We start from the raw sequence: 25,518 nt of genomic DNA, 5'->3' as shown, positions 1-25,518 counted from the left end.
CCCTGTCCCTGACAGCCATGTCACTCGTGTTTATCACATCTGTTTGCTATGTTAGCCAGCTATAGTTTGTCAATGCAGTCAGTAACGTGGCAGATTGAAAGGTAAGCAACAGAGGAACTTTTTGCAGCTCAGCAGAAAACAGTGCAGTGGTGGATTGTGTCTGTTGAGTGTTGATTTCATGTTACGTCATTACCTAGTTGGTGAGACACAATGCTGGAAAGGAAATAAACAACATCCATCTTTTACTCTCTGTGACAACGAGCTTATAGCTAACTAGCTATCCACGTAGCTACTTTCATACCTTGTCAGGCCTTGTCTCGTTCGTGAAGATTTGAAGCTGGGGATGATGACGATGTCATGTCTCTTGCTGCATCAGGTGAGTGGTCAGTGGATGACGCTACCGCTCCTCACCCCCAGTGAGGGCGTGGAGCGTGTACGCGCCACAGACAAGGATGTGCTTCGCATTCTTTCAATGCCAGTTGGTGATGACTGGTTCCTTCAGTCCGGATGCAGTCAACCGACCATGTCCCGTAGATCTGCCCTCTTCTTACCTGAATTTCATAATGAACTGTCAAAATTATGGCGCGCGCCCTATTCAGCTCACCCGCGCAGCGATTACATCCTTTCTAATGTGGATCACAGGAAAGAAACGGTTATGCCCAACTCCCCCACCCCAAAAGAGGCGGTAGCAGCACATCAATAAATGTTTTGGAGTCCGTTTCAGTTTAAACTGAAAAAACATTACCACTCAAGTCATTTCATATTCATCACTGTAACTCGCCACTGTCTGGCTGCTCTGTAGTAAGTATGCACTTCCCCTGGTGCACCTCCTCCATTCTGTCATCAGCAAAGTCAGAGTGGACATGGAAACAGTTCTGATAATTGTGCCGAAATGGCCCAATAAGTGGATGGTAGAAATACTGGACGGGCCTCCATGGGAAATACCACTGAAGAAAGACACAAGGCACGGTTTGACATCCTCAGCCAGAAGCCTACACGTATGGCCTTTGAACGGAGCACGCTAAACGTGCCAGAACTGACACATTCAGACATGAACACCATTTTACAGGTCAGAGCACATCCATGAGATGCCTCTAAAATGGAATGTATTCACTGATTGGTGTCATTCACATGGCAGACCCATTAAACTTCCCCATATATGAAATTCTCATATTTCTTCAAGAGCAATTAGACGCAGGACTCACTCTGTCAACTCTCAAAGTTTATGTGGTGACTATATCAGCGTATTATGCACCTAAAGCCGGCATTACTATAGGCCCTTAGAGTTCCTTAGAGAAGACAATTAAAACCACCTCGGCCAGCTACAGTCCCGACTTGGAACTTAACTTTGGTCCTAAAAGCGCTCGCAGGGCCCTCCTTCGAGCCTTTGGACTCTTGATTTGTGCATGCTCTCCATTGAGACTGCACTACTGCTGGATCTGGCCTCAGTAAAACTTCGGTGACTTACATGCACTATCAATTGACAATTCATGTCACATGAGGAACAATACTTACAATTGTTATGCCCTGTGCGGGCACTACACGCATACATGGAGGGCACCAGCCAGTTCCGTCTGTCTGATCAACTCTTTTTGTGCTATGGAAGAGGCACGAAAGGAATGTCTGTCTCCAAGCAAAGACTTTCTCACTGGATCGTTGATGAGATTACCCTGGTTTACGAGTCATAGGTTAAGATTTGCCCAATTGGTTTTAAAGCACGCTCAACTAAAAGCATGGCCTCCTCATGGGCATGGACGAACGTGTGTCTTCACAAGACATATGTTTTGCAGAGGATGGTATTCTCCAAACACATTTGTAAGGTTTTACAACCTCGTCTCTCTCTCTTCACAAGTCTTCTCTGTTTAGAGAGCTTGCTATTTAGTTCGCCAAACATATACATATACCCCTCCCTTTAAGTGTGGGCTCCCCATCATTTTACACAACCGCCTGCATTCTGGCCATTGTAATTGACCATAAAGTCACAAGCACTTTCATTATAAATAAACTCCCTTCCCGACTGGGTTCGTGAAGTGGTTAGTTCATACTATATGACTATAGTTCATATACTCATTTTGAGTGCTCCCCTCCAAGCCCAACATGAGGGTCACTCACTTGTGGCATACTCATGTCAATCACTGTCCCACGGGACTGCGGTATCATGTTTCCTCTCTGGAATGTTATGTCGTGTAGTGCGACGTGATGGGATTCTGTTCACCATATGCATTTGCGAACGCAGTGTTAAGTGTACTGAGTTGTAAGGGAATGTCTCGGTTATGCATGTAACCTCGATCCCGCAGAGGAAGGAAACAAGACATTGCAAACACTGACCGCACTACAAGACTCAAGAGTTCGTGTGAGCTATGCGCTCCTTGTCCCTCAGTCAGAAAATTCTGAGGAATGGTGTTTGCACGCCTGCTTTTATAGCAAACAGCTTCGTGCCTAAAAGGGCGGGGCTCAAACACCATTGCCAATATTAGAATATTGGCATTATTGTAGATAGGTTTCAACAAGGTCATGTAGAAGGACACGCCCCCTATATGTTAGCAAACGCAATGTCCCATTTCCTTTGTCTCAGGGAACCGAGGTTATGAAACAGAGACATTTCCTTTTGGCTAGTTCCACATATTTTGTGACCAAAGACGAGATCCACGCACAAATAAATATGAATTCTAATAACACATTGCATGGATGGGGTAAAAACAACTTCAACTTCACTCTCGTTAATGTATTCATTCAACCGTAAACACTTGCTCTTGGAGCGGCAGGATCTCTTAAAGAGACAATACCATTTCAGCGCTCGTTACACATATCAATGTAAACTCAATGTAAATCGCACAAGAGCATACTGTTTTGAACTGTAAAAACATTCAACAAAATGTAGTAATGTAGGAAGTGTAATAAATGTGTAAATACATAAATATTTAAAAGGCACAATCATACAATATGAGAAAACAGAAAACTAAATATTAAAGAATTTAACAAATAGGCTCATGCTGCATCTATGCAAGTGTTTGGATTTGTTTTGTTTTTTTATATTTATATTTTATATTTTTACATTTTTAATATAATTATTAAACAATTGTTATGTGTAATTCTATGTTCATTATTATGCTCCAACCTTGTGAATATTTTGTATCTCTATAACATTTCAAACAGAGGCAAAAGCTTGTGTCAATATTAAAAACAATTGCAATTTCATGGCATCATATAAATTGATGGAATGTGAAATTTGTAATAATAATAATAATAAAAAGCTAAAATGTTATTAAAATGATGAATGCATTACGTTTCACGCTTGCATGTCATCAAAAGTCTGGTGAGTAAAAACTCAAATTTACTAGCCAATGGCGATTCTTTCTCCAAGATTTCCGTAGAGGGTTGAAGACAACCATTCAAAGGGTCACCTTAAAAACAACACATGTCTGCAGGAACAAGTTATGAACAGCCTGCTCGTGCATTCTGCACCCAAGACAAGTGAACAAAGTATATGAATGCCCCTAACACTCCCAAACACTTATGTATGCACACTTCCTGTTTTATGAAATAGTACAGAACATACTGTTCTACGTAGAATTCCTTAGTCATAGCACCTTTTCTAGACCAACAGAGCGAAACCCACACACACATAAAAAAATAAAAACAGTTAAGATCTTAAAACAACTGCATGTGTGTGCACAACGACATAGGTTAACCCTCAACTTCCCCATACTAATTAGTATTAGAATTACAAAAATAATTATACGTTTCTGATGCCTTCCCTTAACATGTTCATTATTAACCTCAGATGTAGACAAATGGTACATGTGCATCTATAACTCCTCACCATAATTACTATGGTTCTTGATGTGTAGCTGTTTATTACCAATTAAAAATGTAATGACATATGATATTGAAACAAAAATATTATTTTGGATCTGGACATTGAAAATAGGTTTAAGACAAAGAAAAATAACAAAATAACTGAAAATAAACCAACAAACAAGAGGAAGCAAAACATGCCAACACATGTCTCTTCACAAGTAGGCCTGAAAAACATACTACAGAGCTCAGTTTCAAACATCATCCAACACACGCACACAGGCTTGCATTCAGCCGTGAGGCTTGGGCCTTTTTAAACCTAATGAGGTCTAATCACAGTCTTAGCAGTTTTTCAAAACATTATTCCTTCACCTCTCTTTCTCTCTCTCTCTCTACACAGCTACTTACCAGAACAACTTAAGTATAAGAATGAACACTGAGCTGCAACACAAACATGTGATGGATGGGGAGTGGGATTTATAGAGAGAACACATACTGACAGAAGGAGAGGAATGTGAGGAAGCTTGTGTATGTATGAACAGAGTTTAATGTTTGCCAACATTTAGCAAACACTGAGGCTTGCACACAAATATAACTGTAAACAATGAGGTGCAAGAAGAGTTTTATAAATATATATCAAGTTCCTAATCAAAACAAACTTTGTTGCAATAGCATATAAAATGTATTTATATATCATATCTTGCATTTACAAAGCTATAAAGCTGTATTAAATGGAACTACTGGCTGAATTGTATATCAAATGTTTGATGACGTTTTCTGTCTTGTCCTTTAGTTACCCCTGTTAAAGCTAAAGGTAGGGGAGTGGGGGGTTGTGTTTCAACAAGGATTTGTGGTCTGATGCACTCTGACAGCACAGTGAATTAATAATACTTTTTGAATATTTAAATTTTAAAACAATACTTGCTTCGTTTGTGAATCAAAAATGAATGTCCCCAAATATCCCCATGGGGAGCTTTTGTCAGATGTATTCACTATTGGGGCAATTTTATCCTCAAACTATAGCTAAATACACACAAACACAATTGGCACTACACACACCTCTAAAATAATCTCAACCACAAAATGAGCCCCATCTTCTTGGTCTTTTTATTGTGTCACAAATACAGACACACTCCACAGCTCATAAGCTCCTTCAGCTTCTGAGACATCTTGAGATCGTAAACAAGCCGAGAGAGGGGTAGAGCAAAGGGGGTGGGGGAAGAAACTGTCAATCTTTCGTTTCATAACTCTGTAACAAACACCTGTCCTTGACTCTGTACTGAACTGTACTGTTGCATTACATAGCAGAGAATGTACAAGTGTGATCAAACCAGCCTTTTCTTTTTTTTCTTTTTTCTTTATACATAAGGTGATATTGTTTGACCTCTTTCAGTGCCTAAGTTAGCCATAGCCACTAAATGTCTTCAGTGAAATGTGTCCTGACAGGTGGCAGGTGAATGTGGCCTGTCATATCGCATTTCCAAACAACTGGCAGCTGACCACACAAAGACAAACAAACACTACAAAATGTGTCCTCACGAGCCGCAGACAGGTTCCTCTTTTTGGTTTTGCTACTCTAATATACCCTATAAAACACTGTTTAGCTATGCTGCGTTATAAACAATTCTCCCATGAAGAGTGGATAATTTGTCATATGATCAGACTGGCTTTTTCGTTTTTTCATATTAAAACATAATGACCAAGATTAGGCATATCAGTTAGATAACAGCAATCTCAAACACATGCACACTCTCCAGTGCTCCAGCTATGGTCTACGATAAATGTGGTGTATCAGCTCTAGCCTTCTGCTTGGCTTGATTCACTTGCTAACATGAAGGGACTGATATTCTGACATTTTGAATATTTAAACATGTCTTAAGAAAAGCTTCATGAAGTATTACATACAATAAATACACCATCAAGCAGTGACGTGCGGTGATGTCTTAAAGAGGCTAGGCACCGAGTTATGAAAGCCAGATTACCTGATTTATTGTTTAAGCTAATAATACGTAATAACAGTGAACGTTACGCACAAGCGCGGCATATCAAGAAATGTAAAAATCAGGATGTATATCGTGTACTCTCTCTCTCTCTCTATCACAGACACACACACACACACAAGCGCGTAAACAGTGAACGTAACGTTACGCACAAGCGCGGCATATCAAGAAATGTAAAAATCAGGATGTATATCGTGTCCTCTCTCTCTCTATCACAGACACACACACAGACAAGCGCGTAAACAGTGAACGTAACGTTACGCACAAGCGCGGCATATCAAGAAATGTATGCATTTTATATATGTTTTATATATAATATATACGATTTTGTTAATATATCTTCATTAGATATTATTATACAAAATTCAGTAGTCAAAACACAGAACATATAACAGAACATAAGTTGTTTATTTTTTACAACATTATGTGCTTATTTTTTTTTAACAGAAGATACAATACAACAATCCTTTACCTTTTCATTGAGGTAGGTTATATACAACTTCCTTTGCTCGTCAAGTGCAAGGTCGATCCGAGATTTTCCAAAGATTTTCAGTGTAATTTGACACTGGATGTGAGCTGACGACTTTTCATGCATGCTTGGTTAAAGCTGCGGGCAGGTTGTTCAAATCACAATATCCCGCTGAAGTCCAAACAGTCTGACTGGTTGAAAAAAGCAGGCAGGGATAGCAGTACAGCCGCTGATTGTTAGCACAGCCACATAGCCAATCTTTTCTTACATACCAATCAGTTTGAAATGATCGGATAATTTTTGGGCCCTTTTGCTGTACTAGTCAATCTAAGGCTGGCGTAGACCTCCCTCTTGCAATTAACTCATATTTGGAATTAAAATCGAGCTTGGAAAAAATTCTTAATTCCGTGATTACGGCCGGTGCTGTCATTTTGATTTTGAATTTGGCGGGGATTAGGCATGTACGCTAGCTGTGGTTTAATGACGTTAGCTACACAAATGTCCAGGAATATCTCGATTTTAATTGGTCCATGTCTGATACGTAACGGAGATGATTACGGGCATAACATATTTACGTCAAAAGGCACAGCAGATTTGTGCTTTTTGCCGTACATGTTAAAGAATACAGGATCGGCGCGCATGCGCAACATGGGTTTTCCGCGTGTCGCCTGCAATGAATGGACCGTAAAAGCACTGCTTATACTACCATTTGTTTTTAGTTGATTATGCGTAACTGCTACATTTGTCATCATAACGTCTAAACAATTGGAATAACACACATATTGCATATATAAATCACAAGAATAAAAAGTAAAAATACAAATACAAGTTTATTATTTAATAAACATTTTATTTTTGAATTTTGGCAGGGTAGGCAGTGCCTAGTTTGCCTACCCAGACCGCACGTCAGTGCCATCAAGGGCCCTAGCGCCCTTACCCTTCTAAACTGGGAGAACTTCATATACGTGCTGCTCTGAGTACATATTTGTCTAATAACTAAATTAAACTCTTTAAATTGAGTGGCATCCATGTTTCTCATGTTTATCATGCTAAAATATGGCAGCTATGTGAAATACCAAACCTGTTACTTATTTGCATGGAGCTGGAAAATGCTGCAAAAACAGAGGGTCACACAGAGTGCAAGGCATAAACTTCAACACCATAGCAATGGATCGAGCCTTCAAGAGCATTTTCCCCAAAAAACACACTGTTACAGACACCTCTCAATAGTAGAAACTTTTGGTAAAAACAAATTGTTTTCTGTTAATTTATGGAAAGACACAAATGTCTTCAATCAATGCCTTTTTACAAAATTAAACAAATGCTTTATCAAATTTAAAGCATTAGCAAATCTAATTAGGCTAAATAATGGCTGACGTTATTTATTTAACTAACTAACGGGCGGAGCAAACGCTTTACCTAGGAGTCCTTAACTAACTCATAGCCTTATTATTGCACTTAATTTTTTTTTTTTTAGCACTGTAAAATTCTAGTACTTAAAATTAATTTTGTACGTGAGCACTACTTCTATTGTATTCTCCCTTTAATTAATTGCTACTGCTTGAATTATTCTCATTTGGAAGTTGCTTTGGATAATGTCTGTTCAAATAATTAAATGGAAATGTAAACTGAAGTTCAAATCGCCTGCAAGAAAAAAACAAGGGATTAGTGACAGAAAAAAAAAACTTTAACGCCAAACCACATACTGCCTGGATTACAAGTGCATGGTGCAGGTGCTAGATTGACCTGCCTGCAGTCCTGACCTGTCTCCAATTGAGAATGTGCGGCACATTATAAAGCACACAATGCAGCATCGAAGGCACAACTGCACAGACCTGCATAATGGATAATTGGTGGAAATTCTGGTGGAAAAACTTGTAACGTCAGTGCCCAAATTCTTATTAAGTGTTATTAAAAGAAATGGTGATGTTACAAAGTGGTAAACCCTTGACTGTCCCAACTTTTTTGGAGTGTGTTGCAATCATCTGATTTGAAATTAGTGCATCTTATCTTAATAAATTCACATGGTAAAACATTAAATAATGTATTGTTGTAGTGCTTTCAATATAGCTCAGGGTGAATAGAATTTACAAATCACACTTTTTGTTTTTAATAGGCTAACATTTTTCATACTGTCCCAATATTTTTGGAATTGGGGTTGTACTCCAAAAGGGCATGTTTTTGTTAGCTTACAATTATAGTAAGCTATATAAGTACATAAAAACAAGTTTTGGCAGATTGAAGCTGTTTGGGATATGATTCCAGGAAAACCTAAATAAGAGCAAAAATGTTTGAGGGACAAGACTAACTAACTAAAATGCAGGAGAATCTGCCATTTAATGTGGGTCAACTCCTTTTGTCTCCCAGGCATCACTGCAAACAAACAGTTCTCCGTTTTCCTAGAAATCTCTGGGACATTTCCAACCATATGGTCCACACCCCCTTTCCCAAGCCCCCGTTCCATCTTCTACATGCCTCTGTCTCTCTGTTTTTCTCACTCTTTCTCTCTCTCTCTCTCTCTCTCTCTCTCTTCAGTTTTGCAATGTTAACACAGGACACAAACAGATTCTAGTATTTTGGAGGTGTGTATCCTCTGAGCCAATCACAGAGCACTCATGCTGTACATATCAACCAATGGCAAAGCGATGGGGGTGGAGCTACCCAATGTCTATGGGCGACAATGCTTGTTTTTCAGCGTACTGCTCTCTTTTTTGCCTCCCTCTCTCCTTATCGCTCTCTTGATGTATTATACTAATGAAGGAGAGGTCAGAACCTGGCATAAATAGACTATGGACTTCCGCCCAATCTGGGAAGGCATTCATGACCAAATAGCACACATACAAATGCACAAACACTGATGAGAGTCATTAAATAAGCTGGTCAGAGGGTGGGGCTGGCCATTACTCCAACAGAAAGCACAATATGTACTGAACAGAAGTAAAAACACCTGGCTATTAGCTCTACTGATGGAGTCCACACACACACACACACACACACACACACACACACACACACACACACACACACACACACACACACACACACACACACACACACACACACACACACACACACACACACACACACACACACACACAGTAGTGTTTCCATGTTATATGGGGACTTTCCATAGACATAATGGTTTTTATACTGTACAAACTTTATATTCTATCCCCTAAACCTAACCCAACCCCTAAACCTAACCCTCACAGAAAACATTCTGCATTTTTACATTTTCAAAAAACATAATTTAGTATGATTTATAAGCTGTTTTCCTCATGGGGACCGACAAAATGTCCCCACAAGGTCAAAAATTTCGGGTTTTACTATCCTTATGGGGACATTTGGTCCCCACAAAGTGATAAATACACGCTCACACACACACACACACACACACAGCTCAATGTTAAGTCAATCCAGCTATAAACCCTGTAAATACTGCAAGAATATTCTACCCCTTGCTTTATACACACACACACACACACACACACACACACACACACACACACACAGCTCAATGTTAAGTCAATCCAGCTATAAACCCTGTAAATACTGCAAGAATATTCTACCCCTTGCTTTATACACACACACACACACAAGCTATAAACTATATATTAATTATATAAATATATCGTTTACATGTGCTGCATGGTTCACAGTAGATTAGTGCTTTGCTCTGTCATCTGATACAACGTGAATGATTTTCAACATCTGTGGAGTTTCAGGTGTTTGAGCAGTCGGACTTATGCCTTCATTCAATGTACACATTTCTTCCACACTAAGATTGTAGCCTTTAGCAGTTTAATAAATCACTCTAGGACAGGTCACGATTTTAATTTGATTATTTCTGTGTAAGCAGTAAAAGAGCATGTGCTCATTATGCAGAGCATTTGCTCATTATGCAGAGCATGTGCTCATTAAAATTTTAACGCAGTCGTGTGTCAGTCATACTTAGGATTGAGTCGGTAGTCGGTACTACGGTACTGTAGATACACTGCAATCATTACATCTTTTTTATTTAGTACTGACTTGGTACCAAAGTACCGGTACTTTGACAACACTAATTACTTTGTTACTTGTCAAGTAACAAAGTAACTCATAGTAACTATTAGTGTCCACTATAAGAAATTTAAGTAATCTATTTCCATCAAAATGTCTTTTATAAAACAAAAGGACAATTAATCATTTTAAAAGACATCCAATTTATACTTTGTTATTTAGCTGACACCATTTATTCAAAGAAACGTACATGTCCCAAATGACACACTATACACTTGCAAAATAAACTATGCACTCAGCCATGTAGTGTATGGATTTTTAAACTGTAGTATCGTCCCAAATTGAACACTTAACATCTTTTTACTACACAGAAGCATTCACCATTTAACAGCTGACGGAAATAATGTTTCATGCAGACGTGATGTTTTGCAGCTAGCTTAAGCGCGTTAGCTTACTTCAGTTCAACACTTTTATCTTCAACTACGTACATATTCGCACAGCTTGGGCTGATGGTAAAGCATTCAACTCGCGTAAGGTGCTGTATCCACTGAAGTTTTGCTAGTTGCTTCATTCTTCACCCCTTTGGTTGGCAAATAATGTTATTATTGTTGGTTTTGTCTGACCAACAATGCAGCCAAGTAACTCCTCCCCTTCAGCTATGTATGGCAATCAGCGTGCGCTGAGTGCATGTAGTGCCCAACATTCCACTCTGTTTTGATGGTTGAAAAAGTCCATTATCTGGGTACTTAAAGTACACTTTTTTGCAGCATTTTCAGTGTTAACATACTACTCACACTACAAAATGGCACAGAATAGTGCAGAAGTGTGCCATTTGGGACACATCTTAAAACTTAGACTCAATAACTCAAAGTAACTTAGACCTGCTGCTTCTTTACTGAATTGTTGCACATGATATGGATACATAAAAAATCTATTAAAATAATGATACAGGGATCTAAAGTATCGATACAATTCTGTGAGAAAAAGTATCACTATAAATGGATATATGCACTGTATGGCAGGTGTGATGCGCTGGTGTCCACCAGCCTCAGTTCACCACAACACACCTGCAGAAACCTCCTTTGTCCAGAGCATTGCCCCAGCTCACACACACGCAACTATACCTTCACACCTGCCTATATACAAATGTGTCCACACTCCGGCTGGGAATTTCACACCAGCAACTTACTTCTAGACTAACAAACCCCATCTGAGGGAACAGGCTACTACTGACCCACTTTACACCACAAACACTCTCAAAACACGATTTTATTTAAAAAGTGCTCAGAATAGTCAAGCCAGTTTTATTTTTACAGAACTTTTCAAAATACATATTGTTTCAAACTACAGAGCCTTACCCTATATCTTTGTCACTATGTCACATATGGTTAAAGCAAAATAATTACTATTGGTCAAACAACATGAGTTTTTCAATTGATAAAACCTATAATAAGAGTCCATGGTGGCCGATTTAATGCCATAGAGTAACAAAATAAAAAGTAGTGACAGCAAATGAGATGAAAAAGATTTGCTGGAATTAATTTTTTTTTACATTCAACGTTTATTCAAAATTCACAAAAATATGTATTTATTGTTTATTACCACTACAATCAACCCATATTGCATGTCACTATGTGGAACTGTCCAAAAGTGAATCTGTATTCAAGGTAGGGCTGCAACTAATGATTATATTTATTATCGATTAATCTAATGATTATTAGAACGATTATTTGACTATTCGATTGATTAATGCAAATATAAATCATTAGCTCTTAACCGCCAATTCAGCTTGTGCCTAGACATAAAAGGTTGTATTAAATGTGCTTACGAACAATAAAGAGGACAAAATCATTTTTTAAAAATATTGCTAAATGACATTCACTGAATTCCAAGGGAATTTTTTTTAGTAAGTTTAATTCAGTAAAAATTCACGTAAAAAAAGAAAACCTATTGTAATCATGAGTTTTTGTCTTGTTTTCCACATATTCTCTAAAAGCAAGTCTAAATACCGTATATGTTGCTTCTAGGGTAAATGTATCTTGTTTTATGTAGGCTGTTTTTAGATATTTTAAAATATTTAAATATTGTATTCAACATTCTCCAATAAAATTTTTTTCTTCTGCAGTATAACTACTAATATAAATGTATGTTGTTTTAGATATTATCTTTGGAAAAGAGCCAAAAAAGACTGATCAAAAACTTCGTAGCAGTGTTTAATGGGCTACGACTACAGTCTCTTACGTTTATTTTCATTTCGATCCATCTTTAACACACATAAACAAACTCTATCTTCTTAATAGAGCTGATTTACTTCACAATAAGATACACACGTGACACATAGGCTACAGTATATTATGATTCAACACATTGCAATCATCACGTTACATATCTAGCTACAGCTAACGGGCGTCCCTGCACCAGAGGGTGCCTCAGATGGGTGCAGTTTCAATCTCTCCCCCTTCACGTGACACAGACACATTTTTCCATTATAATTCCATTATATTTTGTGATCTACATCACCTGAAGCTGTTTAGAGTGCATCTGGATATGTGTTTTCTTCCTCTCCTCAGTCAGGCATGAGCTGCTGTGCTCCTCTCTCGCATCATCGTTAGAGTTTTATATGATCTCATGTTACGTTAAATGAGATCAAATGACAATTCAACAATGAACATTTTTGTTGACAATTTTTTATCGTCTAATCGACTTATTGTTTCAGCCCTAATTCAAGGAGGCTGAAAGGCAAGAGTAAAGACTCCCAAATACCAAAACTTAACTTTTACAAGGATTGCATCCCTTCCTGAGCAGGAAAGCTGCACTGGACCATTTTCCCCCAGAGTTCTAGGCAAACACTTTCATTTGATCCTTAGATACTGTCGTTCTAATACCTTACAAACCTGCACTGCACATGTCAATCAAAGAGAAAAATGCAAACTTTTGATCAATTGTAGATTTAAATGAGAGTTAAAACTGTAAAAAATAAGTTAAAAAAAGGATCAAGTTCATGAACAAGCAGAAAACAGGGCTTCTATGTGGAGGATTATGTTCAGTCAGCCGGGCATTATCACATTCACAAATTAACCCCAATAGGGTGATCAAGACCCAGATGTAAATTAGAAACTATTTTATTATGTGAGAAGAGAAGGCAGATACAAGAAAAATGGAACTTCAGCTTAATAGGAAGTGGACTGGGACAACAGTCAATTATGCAGTTTAGCAGTCTTTATACAAAAATATCTGTCAGCAGAATGCTGTGATTGACCAATCAGAATCAAGAGATGTGAAATAAATAAAAACATTTCCCTGTCAAGTATGGAAGTAAATTAACGGCAAACATCTTTGAAACAAAATAGCACAGTGAATAGCATTGACTGAAAAATAAAACCACTGTATTAACAGGGCTTGCATTTTTTGGGGACGCAATTTCATATGGTAGTATATTTTAGCTGTGAATATTATATTTGAAAAAATATAGCACAAAATGTAATCAGTAAAAAATGAAATGATAAAATATTCACCTTCCAAAATTTCTTTTTTTTTTTTTTTAAATGTCATCATTATTATTCAACAGGTAATTTTCGGTCCATTATATTTCCCTTTGCAAATTCACCTCTATGAATTGGAAATTCAACCTTGTACATCCTGGCATTGCAGAAAAAAAGATCGAGTGCCAATGCATAATCTTCACTCTCTGATACTAGGCTTTACCACTACTAATTGGCCTTAGCTCAGTGGACAATGGTATTTAAACATTTATAGGTGAGAATCATTATCCAACACCTGTCATTGTCTTTTTCTGAAATTTTCCCATGAAAATAAAATGATCAGAGGAAACAGAAAGGGCCTCAAAAACAAGCAATGTTAGTCCCAGTCTAAAGCTCAACCATGGATTTAAGCCAGATGTTGCTGTAGAAAACCAGAAAGTGATGTTATGGAGAGAATATGTCATTGACACTGTGATGATATAAAACTTCAATGATAATTCATGCATCCCAATATCCATTGAAGTACAGAACCCAAATCAACCCAAAGGGTCTTTTGTGGTCAAGTTCTTTAAGGACTTAAAATTATTCAGAATTCAAGAATCTCTGCATGTCCTCATCTACATGCATCCAACATAATGTCTAATTTCTTGTCCTCTTAAATGAACTGCTTCAGCTTTGACTCAAGGTGCCCAACACAGTCTGAACAGTCACCAGGCCCTCCAACCTCCAGACAGATTTCTTCTATTTAGCCTGACAACTGTGTCTATTTATGATCTCCATTTCACATCCCTCTATCGTGATTTCAGTTTTTTACCCTTTGCCATTCTTATGCTTCTATAACAAACAAACAACAAAAAAAAAGTGTTCATTCGTGCAGGAGGAACATCACTTCCTCTTTGACTTTGATTACACGTGGGTTCTGTGGCATAGTGAGGCATAGCCACACGTGGCATTTAATTTTTTTCTGCGGAAAATCAACCTACATCAGAAAAATTATTCTTGTAATGCCCAAACGTGGCCAGAAAGGTTAAGGAACCTCTAAAAGTGGTAACTTCATCAGGTTTGTGGCCATCTGACCCAAACGATGCATCCAAATGTCCTGTCACACACATGGTGTTGACTGTTCAGTGTGTCCAACTTAAATCTGATAAAAATGCAGAATCCATTTCTAAGGTTCCACCAAAAGACTTTTAAAGAACAAAACAATGTTGAATTCAATAAATTGAATGAACAAATTACTCTCATTAGGCTAACTCCAAGACCACTTTAAACGTGAGGAATAGATTGAGAAGCCTTGAGATGGAGAATCGTACCTATAAAATTAGATTAGGGCTGATGTTAACATGCACCTCACCGAACAGAGGAAATGCTTCATTAGAGGTTTTATGGATGGGTGACTATCACATCACAGGGAGGTTCTGCTTAGTATGATAAAGCCTGTTGATGATGTGCTTGATGAAACAGTTAAAAAGTGGTTTTGTCCTCTAAACATATGCACAGGGTTGAAAGATCCTATTAATTTACATTTAAGTGGAGTTCACAAAGGTAAAATAGCAAGAAGTTGTGACTTGAGAGTCTATGCACAGTTCGTTGCTAGTAGGCAGTGCTTTCGATGCGAATGCAGTTAACTGTATCAGGCATTGCATCGCTGTCTGCACCCCCATTGGTAGTTGCCACATTAAATCGCTGCTTATTTGCATAAAGTTGAACTTTTCTCAACTTTTTCACCAACAGTCACTGTTGTTAATGCAGTCTCAAATCGCCAACTCTCACTGAAAATGACCGCCGTTAGCTTTGACACTGCAAAATTCTGTCAGTGTGTGAATGCACCTTTAGCTCCATATAAAGAACTCACCTTTAGCTCCATATAAAGAACTCAAAAACACAAATATCAAGATGCTATATATTTAGAATTGAGCTTTATAGCATAACAAATATAACATTTAAGGCTGAGCCAAAGCCAGGTTTACTTGCACCACCATTGTACTTATAACAACAAACATACACACCTAAATCTGCCTGTTTAGTCATCTAATCCGGAAGACTATCAGGCCAGCATGAACAACTCCATTATTACTGATGTGCTCTGTGCACATTTGCATGATAACCTTTGGGGTTAAGAAATAAAAAAGCCAGAGCCTTGCAAGCATTCAAATCAAAAGGTTCTGCTATTTCAACCCCAAAGGCAGCAGTTAGTGCACAGTTTTGTAATGAGGTAATGGCTCCCCCTGGTGTTAATAATCTCACACTATGAGAAAAACTTGGTTTTGTGGTAGTTCAACAAACCACAGCATGGTCACAAAATGTCAGAAATATCCAAACACAGATTTTATACAACATGATGTGTGCCACTTTGAGTAGAAGACACCACTGCTGCACACACTTGACTTACTCTACAAATAAAGTCTCCACCCTTACAATGGGGGACTTAAAAGGGTTGCATCAATACAAAACAAACTTTCATGTGGAACAGTTCAAAATGATTACCAAATCAAATCCTGTATAGATCCATGTGCATAGCTTTACGTGCATTCAGTCAAATTAATCAACGACAGATGGGCTGTAATCTGAACCTTGTACACAGCATAACATCCAACACACACACACTATCTCTCTAAATTTGTTTTTGTTCCCTCAGTCTGTCCTCATCTATCCTCCAGTGGGTCTCCACCTATCACATTCATAGCTCTGCTGTGATCTATCAACAAATTCTGCAGTTCATCTGCAAAGCTTTGTCCACTGCTTCTCTCTGCGTCTTTTTGTTGAGTAGAACAGAAGAGGCATTAATAACACTCAAAAAGCATTACGATGCTCACAACTCTCCCAGACCAAAACAGTGGGGGAAAGAGAATGTCACATATACCCACACCATTACTATCCAGAAATCTAAGAAGCCAAAGTGTTAACTGAGCGATGTTATGCACGGAGTGTGAAGTGATTTGCGGAGTGTGTGTGTGCTGTTCTTTTTGGAGTGGAGCCATTTTTCACATCCAAAGAGGGCGTCATTCCTCTTGGCCAGAACCATTCCTTGATTCCTAGAGTCGAGAGAGTTTTCTAAGGATTTTCCCCTCCCCTTAACAAATTTACCACAAACAAGTCCCCCTCCCCAACTGTGGGCTTGTTGTCCTCCAGACTGCTCCATGCTGTCATGTTAGCCCCCCTCCTTACAACAGGACAAAATACAGTCTGCTGGTACTTTTCCACTCTTTTTTTCTCTCTCTCTGATGAAATATAAATAAAGTCTCTATTTATCCTTCACTCTTTACTTTTATCTAGTCTTAAGGAGGGATTTGTAAATTATATTCATCCTTTGCTATATTGAAAGCACTACATTAAACATTATATGATGTTTTACCTTGTGAATTTCATAGTTTTTTTGAAAATGTAATTTCAAATAAGATGATTGCAACAAACTAAAAAAGGTTGGGACAGTCGATTGTTTACCACTGTGAAACATCAACATTTCTTCTAATAACACTTATTAAAGCATTTAGGCACTGAAGACAAAAGTTTGTTAAGTTTAGAAAGCGGAATTTTCCCCCATTCATCAATTACGCAGATCTTCAGTTGCACAATTGTAAGGGGTCTTTGTTGCCGTATTGTGTGCTTCCTAATGCACCACACATTCTCAATTGGAGATGGTCAGGACTGCAGGCAGGCCAATCTAGCACCCGCACTCACTGCTTATTCGGCCAGTATGTGGTTTGAAGTTGTCCTGCTGAAAATGCTGGGACATCCCTGGAAAAGACAGTACTGAGTGGCAGTGTATGCTTCTCCAAAATATGTACTTATATGTCTGCATTAATGGACGACATCTGTGTTTTTCAAAAACTATTTGAAATGTGGACTCATCAGACCAAAAATCTCAGTTGCACTGTTCTACTTTCCATTTAAGGTGAGACCGAGCACAGAGAAGTCAGCAGTTCTTCTGGACAGTGTTGATGTAGGGCTTCTGTTTTGCATAGTAAAGTCTTAACTTCAAGTCAAGTCTTAACTTGCATCTGTGGATGCATTGGCGAATGCTGTTGACTAATAAAGGTTTACTAAAGTAATTCCAACGTGCATTCAGAAGTGGTTTTCATCTTGCCCTTTACGCACCAAAATCTAACCATATTCCTTGAATCTATTAAATACATTGTGCACTATAGAGGGTGAAATGCCCAAATTCCTACCAAAAAGTGTTGCAATCATCTGATTTGAAATTACTGTATATTAAAAAACAAAAAACAAAGATATACACAAGTTAAAACATCATAAAATGAGTAGTTGAAGTGTTTTTAATTTAGCAAAGGTTGAATATAATTTACAAATCACTACTTTTTATTTTTATCAGCATTTTTAATACTGTCCCAAAATTTTTGGAATTGCCGTTGTACCTTTCCATTAAGGAAAGTGCACACTGCAACTTGTTGCCCTTTGATGTTTTAATAAGAATAGTTCACCCAAAAATGGAAATTCTTAAATCATTCACAACCCCTGATATTCTGCCTAATATCTCTGTAGCAGGAAGGAGGGCGGAATGACGGAAGCCCGGACCCAAATCAGCCCGGGGAGGCGAGAACCAGCTTGACAATATAAATAATAGTTTAATAATAAACTAAACCAAAAAGACACAAACACACACAGGTGTCGGGCAGCTACCCGTAAATCTCTCTCTCTGTAGCACTGCGTCTCCGGTCAGCCTTTATCCCACTCGGAGGCTTGATTAGCCTTATTAGGGGCCGGGTTTGTAGCATCACGACCCGGCCCTGGCCTCCAAAATGCCACAATCTCCATTTGTGTTTTCCAGGGAAACAAGAAAGTCATATTCTAAGTAAATAAAATACACAGTATTTCCCTTTAAGACTGCAACTGGTTTGCAACAAAAGCCCCAGACCATAGAAATTAGTTGCGATCAATTTAATTGTTTGTAAGAACAGATTTTCGTGAGAATGAATTTGAGGATCATATCTACAGTCGGCAGGGAGAATGAACTTGTAATTGATGCACCTTGTCTGCATGCCAACCAACACGAGAGAAATCGAAACTGATTCTTTAAATGTGCAGAAGGGGATTAGCTTGAGTGTTGTAGAGTGCACTTAGCTTTATAAATGTACTCACCCTCATGTCACCCCAGATGTGTATGACTTTCTTTCTTTAGCAGAACACAAACAAAGAATTTTAGAAGAATATCTCAGCTCTATAGGTCCATACAGAGCAAGTGGATGGTGATCAGGACTTCAAAGCTCCAAAAGTGTCTAAATTAATGTCTTCTAAGTTATATGATCACTTTGGGTATTTCAAATGAAATACCAATAAAGCTTGTGAACAGCGTTCTCTTATAGAAAAATTGAGCTGCTCTTCCGGTTGTATTGTGTCAGTCCTCGCGTGAACATGCAAACACACGCGAGAGGCTGCATGAACTGGGTCCCCTCATGGACAAGCATTGGAGAGCGGCCGGAAGTAAATAATGATCAGTTTCTTAACCAAAGCTATCGTATCACTTTAGAAGAAATTAATTTAAGCACTGGGGTAGTATAGATTACTTTCACTACTATTGTTTGTGCTTTTTGGAACTTTAAAGTGCTGATCACCATCCAGTTGCACTTGTATAGACCTACAGCTGTGGCCAAATGTTTTGGCAGTGACATAAATTGTGTTTTGCAAAGTTTGCTTCTTCAGTATTTGTAGATTATTTTTTCACATGTTTCTATGGTATACTGGAAAACAATGATAAGCATTTCATAATAGCCTTTAAAAGGCTTTTATTGGCAAAAACATTAAATATATGCAAAGAGTCAATATTTACAGTGTTGGCCCTTGTTTTTTAGAACCTCTGCAATTCGCTCTGGCATGCTGGATATCAGCTTCTGGGCCAAATCCTGACTGATGGCGATCCATTCTTGCCTTATTAGAGTTGATCACAATTTGCGGGCTTCTGCTTGTCCACTCGCCTTTTGAGGATTGACCATAGGTTCTCTACGGGATTAAGATCCGGGGATTTGCCTGGCCACGGATCCATAATTTCAATATAACGATCTCCGAGCCAGTTTATTATCACTCTTGCTTTGTGACATGGTGCTCCATCATGCTGGAAAATGCACAAATCATCACCAAATTGCTCCTGGATCATTGGGAGAAGTTGCTCTTGGAGGACACTTTGATACCATTCTTCATTCATGGCAGTGTTTTTGGGCAGAATTGTGAGGGCCCACTCCCTTGGATGAAAAGCAACCCCACACGTGGAAGGTCTCAGGATGCTTCACTATTGGCACGACACAGGACTCATGGTAGCGTTCACCTTTTCTTCTCTGGACTATTGATTTTCCAGATGTCCCAAATAGTCGGAAGGGGGCTTCAGAGAAAATAACTTTGCACCAGTCTTCTGCTGTTCAATCCTTGTACTTACTGCCAAATTTCAGTCTGTCCTTGATGTTTTTCTTGGAGAGAAGTAGATTCTTTGCTGCCCTTCTTGACACCAGGCCATTGTCCAAAAGTCTTCGCCTCACTGTGTGTGCAGATGCACTCACACCAACCTGCTGCCAATATTGAGCAAGCTCTGCACTGGAGGTGACACGATTTCATAGCTGACTCCTCAGGAGGAGACGGTCCTGGCGCTTGCTGGACACTCTGGGATGCCCTGAAACCATCTTCACTGCAGTTGAACCTCTCTCCATGAAGTTCTTGATGATCCGGTAAATGGTTCTTTCAGGTGCAATAGTCTTTGCAGCAATTTCCTTGCATGTGAGGCCATTTTGATGCAAAGCGATGATGGCTGCATGTCCTTCTTTAGAGGTAACCATTGCTAACAAGAACACAATGATTGGAATCACTTCTTCCCTATTTTTATAGCAATCAGTCTGCTCTTATAATCCAATCAGAATGATAGATTGATTTTACCTGACTAGTACTCGCTCACACTTTCTCAGGTGCTGCTATATGATTAGTGAAATTATGTTAGCTGGTCATATTGTGCAAGGGCCAAAAAATAGTGACATTTTTTTGGCCAATTAAACTTTTTGGAATTATTTCAAATGCACTCTTCACATTAATCTAGAAACAATGTGAATCAACACCACATCAACTGAAGCAGAAAACTGCCACGGCTGTACAGAGCCGAGATGTTCAACTATCCATAATATGAGCTACTCATTTCTTTGCTGCTCATTTAGACAAATGTATCCCTCTAACCCAGCCCTCTAACCTGGTGCCAAGTGCCATGGTAACACTCAGCTTCCATGCACACACTAAACACACAAGCACACAACATCCATCCGATCCACATGACCCTCACAAGGTCCACAGCTAATTTAAGACCAGAGGGAAGGAATCATTTTCAAAGTCTGGGATGGCAACAAATGCACTCCTATATGGTTTTGTGTAACATTTCTTACTTCAAATCCTGTCTCAAATAATACAGTAAGAACACTTGCTGGGTTTCCATCAAAAATGTTTAGCATTTCTTTTAAGCGTATTTCTAAAAATGTAACTCAAGAAAATACAAATTGTTGCACATTTCCTTCCACTACGCAATGCACATTATTATGAGGGAGCCACCACGTCATGATGGAGCAGCTGAATTACCTCTTCCAGCTTTGGGGACAGTTTTATTTGCAAGATTGGATCAAGTAACTTATTTTATTAAATGCATACATGAGACACCGCAGAGTAAGTGTAATCTCTGATATAATGTGGGCTGAAATTGCTACGATATCCACACACCCCCAGTCTCTGCATACCTGGTAGCGAGACTAAAGAACAAAACTGTTCTGGTGGATTGTGAGAATCCACTTTATTGACTAGCTGCATTAAACACTTCTGAATGGCAAGTGCTATGTTCAATGAATTGTGATCCAAGGTCGGACCTTTCGCACACTCATAACACATGCAGGAATGGTCAAAACACATCACCGTTTTGTAAATAAACCTTTTCCATCACCTTAATGCACATTTTAACTAATGTGAAACTCTAGAAAATCCTCCTAGTGCATTACATTTTAAGTGCATTTAGAAAACGTATTTGTATTTGAAGCATTTCCATTCAGGATTTCTTATGCACAATTTCTAAACACACATGAAAATAGTTGGATGGAAACCCACCTACTGTTCTTGAATACTTGTTTTAGAGGTCTGATGGCTTTCTCGTTCTTACCTAATAATTTAAGCACAAGGTGTACTGTTAGAGTGGACTGAAAATACCCCTGTAATCATAAAAGAAGAAATAAAGGAACATAAATATCAATATTATATGTTGAATCCTCTTTCTGTATAGTATTACCAAAGGGTACTTGTGAATTCCCCATTCACAGAAAACTAGCACCACCTCTGAACAAGAAATGTGACACTAGGTTCCATATCGAACAAAATGCAGGCCTTAGGAAATATGGGCATCTTACATAATTTTTAAAACTCTTTCAGACCAGAGGACTGACACTGACCTAGATCTGTCTCTCTATCCACAGCTTCTCAGGGCTTATGACTGCAGAAACATGCATTAGTGCTCTCACACATAAACACACTCACACAACGAACAATGCCCAAGTCACTCAGGTACTTTGCACAACCCAAGGACAGATCCAGTTAGTATGTTAGGCCATAACTGCAAATCAAGTGACAATGAAGATTTAGTGCTACACCAGTAATCCTTTTTTCTTCCATTATTGCTTTATGCCTGCATTTGTGCGGTTCTCACTAGATCAAAGGTCAATTGAATTTTTTCTCCACTGTTGTGACCTCATTTGAGTTGCAGCCCACTGAATCCCATAATTCCAAATATCACAGCAGACAGCTTAGCACTGATACAGTAAGCAGAAAGGGTCAAAATGCCAACATAAAAGAAGGGAAGAACATCCTGTCATCTAACAAACCCAAACAGAAAACAAGAATCCAAAAATGACTTTTTGGAAACTACATAAAAAAATTGAATAAACAGAATTATATATATATATCACTTAAAATTAGAATAGTATAGCTCCTAATTGCCTATGCTGCAGTAAGAATTTGCTTTAAGAAGTATACATTTTTGGTATTATTCTAATAATTCTTGAAACCAGAGGCATGTGTGGGCCATTTAAAACAATAAATCATCATACTCTAAAACAATGTGCATGTATGAGAGAGAGAGTGTGCATGTCTTTGTATATTTTTGGTTCCGGACACAGTGGAGTGAGATTCTGGGTTAATTAATCACACATTGGTGTTAATTACCAAACTTGCTGATCCAGAAAAAATAACAACCATCAAACCAAACTGCAACAGGTATGTGTTAATGTAGCCACATCAAATGCCATACTTCCTAGTCTCAGACTCTGATAGAGAACCTTCTGGAAAATGTTATTATAGACACTTCAGTCAAACACAACATATGCCCAGCCTTTAACCATTTAAAAATATTTTACCTATGGAAACAGTGTACATACTGTACATGTATACCCAATAGGTAATCAGAGGAGACCATTCTAGTGATTTAGCAATTAGCAAATTTTTAGGTCTATACAAATCCTTTCTTATTAAATGGACTGAGTTTTACACAGACATTAGCCAAATGGCCTTTAATAGACCTTATTCACATTAGCGCCATACTTGATTTTTAATGGGAATGACAACGAGGCTGTGAGGGATAGACTTACCATCTCTTCAATAGCACGAATGATGTAAAGCTGTAAATCTCCTAAATCACCTGTGATTTTCCACAACTCATATAGTCTGGAGTTCTTTGTATACTAAATGTTCTTGGACAGATATTTTATCAATGTTTAGTCCGTGGTATGATCCAAAAAGACTTCAAACTGCAAAACAGCCCATTGAAGTAAGTCTAACCCTCACAATCTTGTTGTCATTCCCATTAAAAATAAAAGATGGCACTAGCGTGAATAAGGTCTATATACTGGTAAACCATTTTCAGCAGCATCTGTGACCATCTGACCGGCACTAAGGAGAGCCCCTGATCCTCTTTGACCCCGACATTGAGCTCTGTGACACTAAAAGCCTCATCCTGTAGGAAAAGACCTGGTCCCCTAATTCCCTTAACTTGGGCAAAGATATTTTAAGCTGTTTCACACAGACAATCCCACAAAAACATAAACACATGCTTCTGAAACAAAATGAACAAATAATAACTGCTACACTTTATTTAAAAACTACATGCTTGAATAATCATGTTAGTATAGAGTGAAACTGAATTAAAAAAAAAAAATCAGAAATTAAAAAACAATGTAGGACCACAGAGGACAATTCATAACAGCAAAAAATACACTTATTTAATACTCGCATAAATATTTTAAGAATAAAGCCTTGCGGAGGCTACAGCTTCTCATCCCAAAATGGTCAGTATTGTGCTGGAAGCAACAACAAAAAAAGCATAATCTTCTTTGTGTCTGGAATTGAATTAAATCATAACAGCATGTCTGTAACATACATGAGAGACTGTGTTTAAATTATATGTTATTTTGCTTAAGCAGCTTTCTTTCTGTGGAAAATTAATGGAGACAAAGAAATTAGTCTCTTCTGGAAAACCTGGAAAGAAGAACTGCAATTTCTGTAAACCTCCCTACATTCAAAAAGAATGGGGGTTGGTCTGCATGTAGGACAATTACAGACAACTTATTATTTTCAAGGGTGTTTTCTTTTTGTATCATTGTTGTTTAGAACAAATAATCAATAGACTAATCTTCAGCATTACCTCAGTAATACCTACCTGAACCCTCTGCAGCAAACCTATGCATTTCTTTCTGACATCTTCATAGGGACATCTTTTGGAGAGCATCAGGACATGAGCCAGGAGAGCGTTGATATCGCTGGTCAGACTGTCATCTGTGGCCAAGGGAGAGGAGGAGTGTGTGTCTGGTATCGGTCCGATACTCTCGATATTCTTAATCACCTCCTGGTGAATGATCTCCATCGCAGCATGTCTGGAGCTCGCATCTCGACTGCCCAGAGCATCCCACCTTCCCGCAGCATCTCTCATATCCATCACTGTATCACTATCACTATTCTTCAACTATACTACTGACAGGCTGTGCCAAGCAAAAGAAAAAAAAAAAGTGTGGCAATTAATGATATAGCTAAAAACTATCCAATCTTCCCTGCTGCAAGCTGGCTTTAGGATTTCCATAAATCACTCTTAAAAAGTGTAATTTTCTGCAAATATAAACAGCGTTCAGTCTTGCAACTGGCATGGGCATGTCTTCACAAGTATAATGCCTTTAATGGGTGTATAAATAATGTGTTAAATTCGGCACTAAATAAAAGTTGTTGTTGTGTTTTCAGTAGCAGCAGCTTGTATGCATTTTAAAAGAGGGGTTGGTTTGTTGCCCTGTAACAAGAGGAGGGCTCTGTTTTTTTAAACGAGACGACTGACACAATTTCAAATCCCTCTATGTGTATTGGAAGACCGTTTTCGATCGCTTTCTATGGTTTACGGACTGACCACAAAGTAAAACTTGCTATATTACCAAAAGAACACTCAGTATGATATTAAATAGTGTACACACTTCAAAATGTATGTAAGATATGTAAGAAAACGCCGTTAAATAACGTTTAACGAGTCATGCAAGTTCTGTCAGGCAGCTGATAAATTCAATAATCTCCCAATGGCTGCACTATTAATAAAGCCACGAACGTGTTTACTAATTAATAAGCGCGAACCATCTTAAAAATAAATGTGCAAAACGTGTCAAATGAAAATACTTACTAAATTCTCATTCTCTCTTGCCGTCACCGCTGCCTTTGAATGAGACCTTCCTGCGCTCTCTGTCTTCAGTCGAGTTCAGTCCATTGCACAGCAAATTGA

General features: G+C 38.3%; 1 protein-coding gene across 1 annotated transcript in view; it reads right to left on the bottom strand.

Moving 5' to 3' along the window:
* Window positions 1-25,518, bottom strand: part of LOC127624094 (sestrin-1-like) — a 58,284-nt gene extending 32,766 nt beyond the window's left edge. The window contains exons 1-2 of the mRNA XM_052098751.1: window positions 25,420-25,518; window positions 24,424-24,742 (exon numbers count right to left, since the gene is read on the bottom strand). Coding sequence (XP_051954711.1) covers window positions 24,424-24,699 — 276 coding nt within the window. The 5' untranslated portion in view covers window positions 24,700-24,742; window positions 25,420-25,518. The remainder of the gene's footprint in view (window positions 1-24,423; window positions 24,743-25,419) is intronic.

This window comes from Xyrauchen texanus, chromosome 30 (genome assembly GCF_025860055.1).
Source record: "Xyrauchen texanus isolate HMW12.3.18 chromosome 30, RBS_HiC_50CHRs, whole genome shotgun sequence".
Taxonomy (NCBI): domain Eukaryota; kingdom Metazoa; phylum Chordata; class Actinopteri; order Cypriniformes; family Catostomidae; genus Xyrauchen; species Xyrauchen texanus.
This window is presented reverse-complemented; position numbering and strand designations above follow the sequence as displayed.